Genomic DNA, 13,326 nt, shown 5'->3' with positions numbered 1-13,326 from the left:
TTTTTTTACTTTTCTATTCTTGAACTGCCTTGACTGTCCACACACACACACACACACACACACACACACACACACACACACACACACACACACACATACTGTCGCTGGGGTCCTGGCAGGTGAGGTGGGTTCCTTCTAACTCTGAAATGATGCTCTTCAGCTTCTTCAGCCTGTCGACATCCGTGTAGCCTGCAGGGGGACAGGAGGCTCGTTAGTGGGACATCAGCAGGGGAGTGAGTATGTGGCGTCAAACTGGCTGCTTGGATCACCTCACACACATTCAGATATGTATGTATATATATACACAGTATATATGTATCTATATATACACACACATACATACTGTGTATGTATATATATATACACAGTATGTATGTGTGTATATATATATATACACACATACATACTGTGTATGTATGTATATGTATATATATACATACATACTGTGTATATATATACATACACAGTATGTATATATATGTATATACATACATATACATATATATACATACCGTGTATGTATATATATGTATATGTATGTATATACATACATACATACATGCGACGTACATGTTTTGTACGTCGCTTTGGACAAAAGCGTCTGCTAAATTAAATTGTAGAATTGTAGAATTGTTACTGTGAGAACATTTGTTTCTATCAGCAGAACATTGAAGTATTTCCTCCGTCAGCTTGAGAGTATTTTGGCAGGTTAAAGTACTGGGGGAGAGGTTGAAACCTGACAGGTACCAGTTGTGATCGTGGTGTTCATTCCAGTGCTCCAAGTTTTTCTCCCAGAAACCACAGGTAGGCCGGGAATGCAGCGAACGTGGCTCACGCTCAGACATGTGTGACACCCAGCAGGACCACATGACCCTGAGCACTTCCTGTCACGCCAACAGGGCCACGCACCAGATCGCCACTGGTCCTGGCGAGGCATGCAGCTGGCCATGAGTCATCCTGCAGACCTGCTTCACCACTGGGTGCAGGAGCAGCTGCAACCAGTCCCTACATGCATGGATTGTCCCTCCTCATACCTTTCCTTCCTGCCCCCCCCCCCCCCCCCCCCCCCCAGCGATGTGCTGAATCTTGTCAGAAGTGAATTCCTCCTCTGCAGCTGAGGCTCTTTCCAGAATTTTGACGCCTGAAAACTGTCGTGTAGGAACTTGTCCACACGGCGTGGTGGTCCCAGCTCGTTGCTCTGTCTCCGCCCGGTGAGCAGCCGGTGATTTGGCCTTCATGATAAAAATGATTGACTTCAAGCGGGGGGGGGGGGGGGGGGGGGGGGCAAAATGCTGCTCTCATTTTCCTCCAACCCTGAAAAAGTTTCCCTGTAAACAAATTAAAATCCTCTCTCGGTCCATTTTGGGATTTACATCTGAAAGGGACCACACCGTGATGTCATCAATGTCAGGTCGTGTCGCCAGGCGAACCAAGTCGACCACAAAACTCTTACTTTTTTCAGAGCAGCTTTTTTTTTTAATGAGACGAAAGAAACGGCCAGACGAGCCTGCAGTCAAAGACCCTGTTGTTGTCATGAGCTCTGACAACAAACACTGCACGGTGGTTGTAGGTCTTTTGACCTTTGACCTCCAAAATACTTCCTTCATCCTTGGGTCCCAGTGGACATTTGTGCTGGATTTGAAGAAATTCTCTCTGAGTCCCAGAAAACAAAATAATGAAGTAAATGAGAGATGAACGGCCTCCAGGTGGCGGCGATCAGCGGCACAGAGGCAGGAGTGACGGCTCATGGGATCATCCTGGTGCTGCTTGGTACTCCCCTCAGTCTGCTGCCACACCTCTCCACCCCCCACGACAGGTCCACAGAGGTGTGGAGGCGGCTGGAGGGAGTCCAACCCTTCGGGCCGCTCCTCTGTCACCCTCATCGCTAGACGCCTATAATGATTTAGATGCACTTGCCTAAAGGTGGTCAAATATCCCTGGAATGAGGTCACGTGCTCCCATGTGACCACGGACAACAGGAGCTTGGGTTTTGTCTGCTGGAGCCTCGCTGAGGCAGCAAGCTGACTACCGGCTCATGTGATAACACTGCTAGAATGTCAACAAGTCAAAATAACTAGCGAGCGCCGGCTGATTCATGATTGTTGGCTGCTGCTGCTCCCCTCGGTGGTGTTTGGGAGCCCTGACCGGCTGAGGAGAGACAGAGGCGCTGACTGTTGTCGATGGAGAGAAAGCTTCAAACGTGTTTCAGTGAATCATCAGTGTGCGCACAGACGATCGTGTGATATTTACTCTCTCTCCCATCTGGAGGCGTTGTAGCTCGTTGTCAAGCTACGTAGCTAATGATGAGCTCACTAACGCAGAGCAAACGAGGAAGATTCATGAGAGCTAAAGAAGATGAAACTCTCTGCATTGTTGTAAATATCTCTGAGCGCAGCATCGTAACAGAACCTGGACATCGACCTGCTGAACTTCTGTGTAGAACGAGGATTTAGTTAATGAAGCCCTGGTCTTACTGGTCCCCTTGTCCCTCAGGGCCATCATCAACTTTACAAGAAGAGGCTCAGGAACCTCCATCCATCCATCCATTCATCCATCCCTCCATGTTCCCCCTCTTCTCCTGTTGAGGGTGGTGGGGGTGGAGCCTATCCCAGCAGCCTTCCCCCTGGACAGGTCACCAGTCCATGGCAGGGCCAACACATAGAGACAGACAACCATTGGCTCTCCCAGCCACACCTACGGTCAATTTAGAGTCTGGATTAACCTGGTCCCTCTTGATGTCTTTGGACTGTGGAGGAAGCTGGAGTACCAGAGAGAACCCAGCAGGAACAGGGAGAACATGGAGACTCACCCAGAAAGACCCCGTGCTCCAGCCGGGGCTCCACCCACAACCTTCTTGCTGGGGGGCCACAGTGAGGACCTCTAGACCACTTTGTAGTGATAAATTTATCATTTTATATTCAATTTTGTCAAAAAATGTTCAATTTGAAAAATCAAAATTTACAAATTTGCATAAACAAGTTTGTTCATTGTTTTTTAAAATTCTGTGCAAAACTGCGTGATCTGAAGCTCCACAGGGTGAACGTCCTTTCAAAGGTGAGCTGTGTGTGCTTCCTTCGTCTCGTTCTGATCCAGAAAAACTACTGAGAAAAATGTAGCTTCTTCTTGGGTTTGCAATGAGTCACTCTGCTGCTTCATCAGTCAGTTTGGATTCTGTTCCAGCAACACGTGGGAGAGGTAGTACAAGCATCAGAGGATGTTCCATCACATCCTGTGTTTGTGGACCAGCTTGACCTCTGACTACTGCTGCAGGACTGTGGAGGCTCGCAGCACTAAAGCGTGGGACACAGGAACGCCACCAGGGGCCTGTACATGTTTGAATGTCATCCTTGACAATGAAACCGCCGCCGCCGTTCGTAACTCTACACTTTCAGGCTCGTTGTTCTGATTGAATCACAGGCCATCTCACTCGGTCAGGTTGGTGCCTGGGAAACAGGGGACTATTTTCTCTTGGAGAGAGGGAGGTAACGCTACCTCGTTTAGGCAATCTGAAAAGATATGTGTGTGTGTGTGTGTGAGAGAGAGAGAGAGAGTTTTCTCATGTTTTAGTGAGGGAGTGTCTGCGTTCTCAGGGGGCCTAAAAGTTAGAGACTGAGGGAGGATTTCTCAGGGTGGGGGTGCTGTGATTATCAGTGTGTATATCATGTGTGCGTAGCTTGACACTCTTTCCCTGGAGAACAATACACTCTGTCCCGGGACCACACCCATCTTCGAGTGCCACCCCCCACGTTTGCCCACTTGTCCATATTTAGTCATGCTGTCAGCTTGGCTGATGATTGGTTTAGGGAGATGAAACGCTCACCTGTACAGGCTTGCTTGCACACACACACACACACACGTCCTCACTGCCAGACAGTTACTGCGCACACAGGTACAGACATGCTGTCCATATATTTGGGGAAGTGTAATAAAGCTAAAAATAATTCCACGGGAAAAACTTTCGTCCAACCAACAAACTCACTTTATGAAAATAATTGCTATCTTACCTCAAATCTGCACGACAGCAAAGAGTAATTTAGGTAACGTTGAGGACACCGGCGTTCTGATTGTGTTAAATACATGACCAGGAAACAAAAACGCACGAGCACGCACACACACACACACACACACACACACACACACACACGTCCCAAACAGGTGCTCCTCTTGTCCGGACCTGCAGCAGGTAGAGTCTCAGAGGTTAGGAGGAGAAACCTCCTGCGTCCTGCTTCTCTCTGCTCCTGCTGGGCAGCATTCAGAGCTCTTAGATTTGCTGCACATGCAGCATTTTAGAGGAAGCAGCGTTTCAGTCGTGTCAGGAGGCCGGAGTGTATCAGCACCCCCTCCTCCCTCCCCTCGACCTCCCCCTCAGGCCACACAATTTACCATTAAACAGGTGTTTGAGGGCTAATCGATGATTGACCATTACAGGTTTACAAAATAGTCAGATCCCTAAAAATTTTAGGACCTGATCCGTTTTTCTCATGAAGCGATAGTCTACACGAGGGGAAACGGCGCCCTCTAGCAGCCTGACCCGGACACACACTTCCAGCTCGACAGACCACACAGAAGGAGGCTCCTACTGCATTTGTCGCATTTATTACACAGAAGCAGAAACTTGGCATCAGCCTCCACCATGTCGTCTTGTCTACACTGTGATGGGTTACATTCCCAGTCAGGAGAGATCTTGGTGTGATGGTGGATTCTTGCATCTCCTGGAGACGGGCGGTTCTCCCGCTGTCTCCAGCTGGGATAACACGGTTCTACAGAGAACAGAAAAACAGACATCAGTGTGTACAGAGTCCACGGGGGCTTCACTCCTCATTTTACTCTTCCGTCATCACACTCTGACCAGGTTCTTCTCCATCCAGGACAACCCCATCACCCTCTGCGCAGCACCATCTCCGGGCGGAGGAGCTCCTTCAGTGACAGGCTGTTGTCACTGCTGTCCCACACCCACAGGCTGAGGAAGTCATTTGTCCCTTGGGCCATTCGGCTCTTCAACTGCTCGCTCTGAGGAGGACGACCCCCCCCTCCCGATATAATATATCCCACCCGTGTTCGATCCATCTGCATTTTCGCTCTGTTCATTATGTCTATTTTAACATCGCACTATTGCCCTTTTACACACTTGTTTATAGATTTATTATTCATTACTTAGTTGAAGTTTTGCCACAGTATTTATGGAATGTGCGCTGTGTTTTATTGGTGCTGCCTCTGGGGCTGAATTTCCCCCTGGGATCAATAGAGTATCCACCCACCCACCCACCTATATACCTGCCATAAAAGTGTGTGAGCCGGCGCTGCACCGAAGCTCAACGTTACAGCGACAGTGACGGTCAAACCCACGCCTGCGACACACCTGGCTGATCGCAGACCACTGGCACATTTACCGTCTCCACCTCACCTTTGCTCCTCATTCAGGTCGAACTCCGCCAGCACTTGCTTGGCCAGCCTGGGTGTTGCCTCTAGACAGAAGGCTGCGGACAGCTGCACCAGCTCCACGGCCCTCTGGGGGGTTTTCTCGCTGCGACACACCAAGAGGAATTCCTCCATCAGCTCCTCACTGGGGGAAACACACAGCTCAGCGTGAATCCCAGCACGAGTCAAGAAGGCCATTCACCTCGCTGGGACATCACCCTGAGTCGAACACATGAACGCATCATCATGCCGCCGACCACGAAAGGGAGACCTTCCAGTCACCCCCAACAACCTTCCTGAGCAGGGCTTGTTACAGCTCGAGGGCACGTCACGGTGGTGGGGGCGGGGAAATTCTGTCGTCACCAATTACAAACTTTTATGTGATGATTTCAGATTTGTGTGGCACAATTCAGATACAACAGCAGCTACACGTCCTGTCTGCATGGTTGTGGTTACAGCATCCACTTACGACGGAATTCTGTTCCCTTCTTTGAAGATCTGCAGCATCTCCCTGTAGGAAAGAAGAGAGGAAGAGTGAGACGCTTCTCTCACAAGCAGCGTTTCTGTGGAACTGGCAGGCAAACTGTAAGCGAGCTCCGGAAATATTGCAAAAAGAAAATGCAGCTCGAGCAAGTTTCCATCTGGAGGTTTAGAGCAAAGAAACACGGCAACGGGAAGAGGATTTTTCTGTCAGGAGATGGAGGAAGAGGCTGTTGGCCTGGAGGGAGGAGAATCACTTCAGCGGAGCAGGTGGTGTCGCTGCTGTCCAGACGAAGGCCGTGTTTAGAATATCTGGGAAGACGTCGGCAGCAGCACCAGCTGGTCAGTCATGTGACCTGACAATTCACAACCTCACCCAAAAGAAGGGGTTTCCATCTCCCATTTGGCACGTTTACACTTTTTTTTCCAACAAAAAAAAAGAAAGAAAAGCAAAACTAATTCTACCATTTCTTTTTGATGTGCAAGAATATGCATCTAAAGCGGTAGCGGCGCGTTTTGGACCAACCAGGCCTGCTGGGTCTTGTTGGCTCGCAGCAGCAGCGTGGTGATGTGGGAGACGGCGGGGGTGCTCCAGCTCAGGGTGCCCTTCATCGGGTCGAACAGCTCCTTCACTTTCAGAGCACACACAGCGAAGGACTCCTGAACCTGCAGACACACACACACAGATGCTCTGTCGTGCTCTTCTCTAGAGCCCAGATGTGACCATCAGAGAGTGCGTGCGTGTGTGTGTGTGGCCTCGCTGACCTCAGGACTCTGCTTGTCTCTGGCCATCAACAGCAGCACCCTATTCACCACATCAATGTTGACGCCTGGATGCATCAGGTAGATATCTGTAACCCAGGTGGAGCACAACACAGGTCACACTGAGGCACCACCTGGAGTCACATGACGAGTTTCTGAGGATGGAACCGCACCAACCTTCCCATATGGCGGGCACCAAGTCCAGCCGAGAGTCCGTGTCCAGGGCCTGCAGCAGGTCTAGCATCTCGTAAGACGCTGGGTAGAACAACTGCAACCACACAACCCACACTCACTCACCAGTGTATCAGGTACCAAGTGAACAGCCAACAAACACAGCAGCCTGCAAGTGAGCGTCACCACGCCACTGCTGAATGTGTGCAGAGCGTTTGCCGTTTCGGCGGCCATTTTGGAGCCTGTAGTTTGTTAGTTTTGTAGTTTGAGTGGTTCTGGATGGTGCCAAAAGGGCTTCATGTTTTACTACAAAAAAACCAGGAGCAACACAAAACTTGAACATGGCGCCGCCGCGGCGATCTCCTCTTAAAACATTTTGGTCAGGTGGCCTTGTCATCTTTTCTGATTTTATTTGATCTATTCTCACTTTTTAGCTGCTTCAAAACATCTTTTACCCATTAAATAGTTTTTACTGCATATATGATTATCAATACTACTGTTACTGAGTATGAGGGCTGTTGTCCTGTACTGTATTATGCTAACAGGCCAGTGAGAGTGTATACAGGATGTCACATGGTCAACATGTGAACAGCAGCATGTTCGTGGGGCTCTGCTGCCTCAAGTGGCCAACAGTAGAAACACATGGCCTCCGTTAGGTCGACGCACTGGAAACTGCTTGTGTCCTCACTTGTACTGAGTTCTGATTCTTTTCAAACATCCAACAATCTTTTTTTTTTTTAAACATCTGATGCACGCGCAGGTTCTCCAGTTTACAAGGTTTTGTGTTGGCTCGTTTGTTGGGGGAACCTACAGAGGTTCACATGTTTCCGTCACGCCCACGCTGAAGCGTCAGTTTAATAGTTGCTAAGATTCAGGTGTTTGTGGATTCGTGAGGTCCAGCTGTGTGTGTGTGTGTGTGTGTGTGTGTGGGTGGGGGTGTTCCTGAACAGATCCAGCATCCAGGAGCTTCAAACTAACAACATCTGGCTGCTATTTTCTGAATTCTAGTCACCAAGAAAGGATGCATTGTGAAATACACGCAACATTTTGGACAGAACACTGCTTTCAAGGTGAAGATGAAGCCGTCAGCTAACGGGCTGGGGTGCACTGACCGAGGGATAGAGCTCTTTGTACCACTTCAGAACCTGGTCGATGTTCTCCATCTGACACAAGAGCTTGAAGAACTGTCTGCTGCAGGGAACAGAGGAGGGGCGCAGTTACACACGGACAAGAACATCCAACACACTCCATCTCTTCAGGACCCCGGAGGTTTCTGACTTACTAAAATAAATTGCGGCGGTAAAAATCTCCCAGTAGCTTCCTGTTCTCACCCACTTGCACCAGTTTGATGACTTTGTATCCCAGCTCCAGGTCGTGAAATTTTAAACACTGTTATGGCAGAGATGGGAAAAAATACAACATTACAAGCAAGTGGAAGTTGACCTTAAAAAAAAAGAAAAAAAAAGGAGAAAATGGCTGAACCTTAAGACTTGGCTCAAGAAATGAACTTAGAAATGCCACAAATGTGTGCAGAAAATAAAAGATCAAAGTGACCTACCAGCTTAATAACACTCAGGAAGAAGAGAGCTGAGGAGGAAATACAAGTCATTGCATCATACTGTAATATTTGGTTTTACTACTAAGTCCTGTTCCACAAATTTTTACTTTCAACTTCAAAGATTTTTATCTACACACACACACACACACACACACACACACACACACACACACACACACACACACACACACACACACACACACACACACACACACACACACACACACACACACACACACACACACACACACATACTGTCGCTGGGGTCCTGGCAGGTGAGGTGGGTTCCTTCTAACTCTGAAATGATGCTCTTCAGCTTCTTCAGCCTGTCGACATCCGTGTAGCCTGCAGGGGGACAGGAGGCTCGTTAGTGGGACATCAGCAGGGGAGTGAGTATGTGGCGTCAAACTGGCTGCTTGGATCACCTCCTCTGTAAAAGATGGCCAGGAAGCTGTTGTAGGAGGCCAGGCTGGGTTCTGCGCGCGCACACACACACACACACACAGATAATTTTTATACATTTTGAACAAACTGAAGCTCGAGTTGACTTGACATCCATGGATGGTGCTGTGTGTGTGTGTGTGTGTGTGTGTGTGTGTGTGCGCGTACCTACCTATCCCTATGGCCTTCATCTCATTCAATGTGTACAGAGCCTCTTTTGTGCCTTGATACGCATTCCCTTTCATAACTGCGAGAATGTTGTTGAAGGTCTGCAGGTTGGGCTGAATTTTCTGTTGCTTCATCTCCACCAAGAGCCCCTAACAACAGGAACACACACACGTGAAACACTTCCCTGCTCACCGGGACGCCCCGGTGAGGTCGAAGGTCTTACCCTTATGAAGTCCCATCTCTGTTGGAACGTGTTTTTGATTCTTGCACTGGCAGAGAGCAGAGCGTTGAAGATGTGGACGTCACCTGGAGACAGAGGGTCAGGTCAGAGGATGCGAGCCCCCAAAAGAGCAACAACAAGCAGCTGATGAAGCATCAGCAGGCCTGGGTAATTACGCTCACTGGCGCCATCTGATGATAGACTGACAACATAGCAGTCAATGACACACGAGGTCAAAGCCAGCGGAAGTTTGGTTTCAGTGTTTTGTCTCCTCTGACATCATTCTTCACAGCAGGGTAAATCACAAAGGTCAGAATCAGTTATTTTCTGAAAAGGCACTTTAATGGATGATGGAGTTACAAGGGCTTCTTTTTGCTGAGTCGTGAGTGTTGATGTGTTCACAATAAAGTTAAAAAAAAACACCACGATGTGACTTGAGCATCGTTGCTCCTCACCAAAAAGACACGAGCAGTGGTGGAAAACGTCCATCTGTCATCACATCACCTCAACGCTTGTATTCACTCATTTAAGGGTTAGGTTTCAAATGACCAGTAGGCTGCACCTCGTTTTGGAAACTTTATTTATAGCATTTGAAATAATATTAAATATTAGTTTCATATAATAACAATGACAACATCCCTATGAATCATGAGCCATCGTCAATGTTAGAAATGCTTTGATCTGTGTGAACTCACCTTTCACTTTGTTGTTCAACATGTCTATGTACATGTCGTAGGCCCGAGCAGCAGCTCCATGCTACACGCACACACACGCGCGCGCACACACACACACACACACACACACACACACACACACACACACACACACACACACACACACACACACACAGGATCTCAAAAGGATTCAGCCATCATTTGTGTTTTCCAGAGCTTCTGGTGCTCCAACATATACAAAATCAGCTGTAAGACTGAGGAGTGTATTATATGACCCCCCCCCCCCACACACACACACACAAAAGAAGAGACAAAAAAAAACAAACCATAAGCTCTTCTGCACACGTGCAGTAACGACTGCGTACGTACCTTCACCATGCCTCGGATCAGAGCTGAGAAACAGCGCGTGTCCCTCTCTGGGAGCAGGCTAAAGATTCTCTCTGCGTTGTTGTTGTCTCTCCAGGTCTTCTTCACCAAGCTGGATCCCACTTCAAGTTTGTTTTCGTCTTGTTTCGCTTTAATATTCCTCTCTGGATCCTCCAGCTGGACACACACACACACTACAGTATAGACTTGGTACGTGATGATTCAGGATGAAAACAGCTACAGAATGTAGGTTGTGGTGGCAACCATATTGGTGAATCGGCGGTTGTCCTCTGCACAAGCACCCTTATGCAGAGTGTCAGTTCACTCGCGTGGACAGAGCTTCAGCTCGCTGATGCCGGGACGACTCACCCTGTATTCTGTCTGCAGCACCGCTTCCTGGATGGGGTCTTTATCACCGTAGAAACAGATCAGGTCCAGCAGGTCATGGGCTGTCTCCATGGAGATAGCTATGTCTGGGGGGGATTGTTGACGTGGTCAGCATTCAGTTGAGGAACCTGTGCATTCATTCATGCTGTGTGTTTGCCCACCAGCCTGCAGCAGCTGGTCGTACATGTCGACGGCAGCCGAGACTTTCCGAAAGTTGATCCGTTCCTTCAGCGCTGCCTCGCTTAGCTCCTCAAGGGAGGGTGACACAGCCTCTGGCATCAGACACTACACACACACAAACACACACACAGATTTATTCACTAGCAAGCAATTTGTTTGCTGTTAGAGAAAATTCCTGTGTGTGTGTGTGTGTTTCTTACTGGTATATGTGGCTCAGCAAAGTCTTTCGTGAAGAACTGTGGATGGCTGTTGATAAAGTGTTTGGCTACACTTCTGCCAGACTCCTGGGAGATAAAGTACAACTTCTGCAGAGGAAGAGAGTCATCAGGAGTGCGACCGCCATGAATTCTTATCCAAACCTGATTCACCCACTTCACTTCACACCAACCGTCACCGGCTGTTTTTCTGGGCTTCGCTGCTGTTACAACAGGAGCTCTTGCTTTGTCAGGGAGGGAGAGCAGCCGTCTGTGTGCCACGCATCATTCACGCGCCTCGCCATGTCTTAATGTGGGAGGCTGAATATTAGCAGCAGCTCTCAGGTTGACGCAGCCCAGAACCCCAGACTTCAACCTCAACAAAGACCACTAACACAAGTCAACAACGCTCTCACACTTTCGGTTAACGCTGAGCAGAATGACCCTCCAGGGCCGGCTCGCCATACTTCCTTTTAAGTCTCTCTTTTCTTTAAAGACATTTGTACTTCTGTTTGGCATCGTTTGAAATGATGGACATCATAAGAAGGCAGCGGTTTCCCAGTTCTATCTGTCATTTAAATTTACTACAATGACAAATTTATATGTTGAAATTTCAGTTCAGTAACCAGTGGAAGAACAATCGAGCAGTTCAGCCTGAGTGATACAGACAGGGACGGAGCATGAGGCCTCACGTGCGCCAGACGTACCGACTCATTGGGGTTCCTTGGGGAGAGGTAGGGGTCGTCCCTGAACTGGTAGGGATGCGCTGTAGAGTCCTGGTGGGACAATGCAAAGATTCATGAAAGCGCTACAACGAGATGTGGCGAGCGATCGGGCAGCTGGACAGAGTCTCTCACCTTGCCAACAGTGGAAGCCAGAGCCTCCAGCACAGCCTCTTTGCTCCTGTGCAGACAGAAAGAACATGAGTCAGGCTTCTGAGGGAGGGAGGGAACACTTGCTCCTGCGCAGGGATGTTGATGCCTACCATTCTTTCTTCCTGGGGATGACAATCTGCTCCGTGCAGTCCTCAACGCCTGTGACAAGAAGGGATTGTTTTTTTAATGTGACAGGCAACGTCGCTGCATTAACATCACGACCGCTTCTGATGCCACCCCACCGGTGGGCGCTACAGAGCAACCAGACACATTTACAGTTTATCCCCCCAGACCTTCACACCCATAAAGACTTGAGTAGTACAGTGTCAGCAGCAGAACACCGGACCTACAACAGTCTGCTAATTTAACATTTATTTACACTTTATTTCACATTTACTCCCACAGGTTTCCTCTACAGTCACGGCGCCATGGTCCCCCGACCTCAAGTTTGAGGGTTTAGTGTTTAAGATGTTATAGCTGATCTTTTCTTTTGTCTATCTACTGTTGCAGCACTACTGGCTCATCACATATCTGATCTCACAGTGTGTGTGTATTGTCAGTCCATCATAGTGGCTGATGTCATGTCCCTGTAGGGACCGACCAGTGGGACTGAGTTCAGCTCCTCGTATGGGTGCTGTAATTAGCCAGTGACGCAGATTAAGGTTCTTATTCAGGGAACAGTTCACATTAGTAGAGGAACACGGCGCATCTGGGGTTCTAATCACACTGCAGTAACGTGACAGTCCTGTCTTACCTGTGTTAGCCTCCGCAGCTCGTTGTAGCAGAGCTGAAGTCCAGCCAAATTTCCTAAGAAAAACCAAAAGAATGAATACCACTTTTACAACAGTCCCAGCGGCCACAGTTCAGATGAGAGGACCCGGAGGCTCCATCCCGCGGTGCAGGGGGACGTGAGGAGGCGACACAACCCCTACACCCGCACACCAATGACCATCCTGGACATCGACAGAGGCACTCCAGCGTAGCGCTGGAATTGATCGTGTGTTACCGTGTTATCAGTTTGTTTGTATGGGTGTGCGTAAACTAGCTTCACGTAGACGTGACCTGCCAAAGGATGCTAGCTAGCTTCCGCTTCCAGACGACTACAACAAACGACAGAGATAAGAATAAAATAAAGTGAGTAGAAACGAGGTGAAACGGAGGACACCTGAACAGCTCCTCTCACCTGTGACCCCACGACTGCTCGAAATTGGCAAGCAGAACGCGAGTGTTCCTGCGGATGTGTTGTCCTACGTGCCTCACGGCCGCCGCCATGTTGCTGGAGCCAAAGGTTTCTGGGAGGGAGAAACCATGTGGGCTATCTGGAGGGGGGGGGTCAAATAACATAAATATGATTTTAAGGGATTTCTACCCTTTCTAAAACTTAAAACAGAAATTAGGAACTTTTTGATTCACCCCAAAACATGTTTGTTTC

At 48.7% G+C, this 13,326-nt stretch overlaps 1 protein-coding gene across 1 annotated transcript; it reads right to left on the bottom strand.

Annotated features, from left to right (window-relative positions):
• Nucleotides 1–4,586: 4,586 nt before the first annotated feature.
• ptcd3 (pentatricopeptide repeat domain 3) lies at nt 4,587–13,204 on the bottom strand. The gene is made up of 23 exons (XM_086222820.1): nt 13,078–13,204; nt 12,649–12,701; nt 12,005–12,053; nt 11,877–11,922; nt 11,727–11,795; nt 11,026–11,130; nt 10,807–10,930; nt 10,628–10,731; nt 10,262–10,435; nt 9,914–9,974; nt 9,222–9,304; nt 9,003–9,147; nt 8,815–8,865; nt 8,645–8,734; nt 8,390–8,418; nt 8,114–8,220; nt 7,944–8,022; nt 6,838–6,928; nt 6,664–6,749; nt 6,425–6,564; nt 5,888–5,929; nt 5,405–5,563; nt 4,587–4,760 (listed from the first exon to the last, which is right to left on the bottom strand). Exons 1-23 carry the CDS (start codon nt 13,164–13,166, stop codon nt 4,673–4,675), a joined length of 2,064 nt encoding a protein of 687 aa, XP_086078946.1. The 5' UTR covers nt 13,167–13,204; the 3' UTR covers nt 4,587–4,672.
• Nucleotides 13,205–13,326: the final 122 nt, after the last annotated feature.

The sequence above is a fragment of the Aulostomus chinensis genome, chromosome 13 (genome assembly GCF_037954235.1).
Source record: "Aulostomus chinensis isolate RoL2024-O1b breed Wild chromosome 13, RoL_Achi_v1.0, whole genome shotgun sequence".
In the NCBI taxonomy this organism is placed as follows: domain Eukaryota; kingdom Metazoa; phylum Chordata; class Actinopteri; order Syngnathiformes; family Aulostomidae; genus Aulostomus; species Aulostomus chinensis.
The sequence above is the reverse complement of the archived record's forward strand: the minus strand, read 5'-3'. Positions and strand labels throughout refer to the sequence as shown.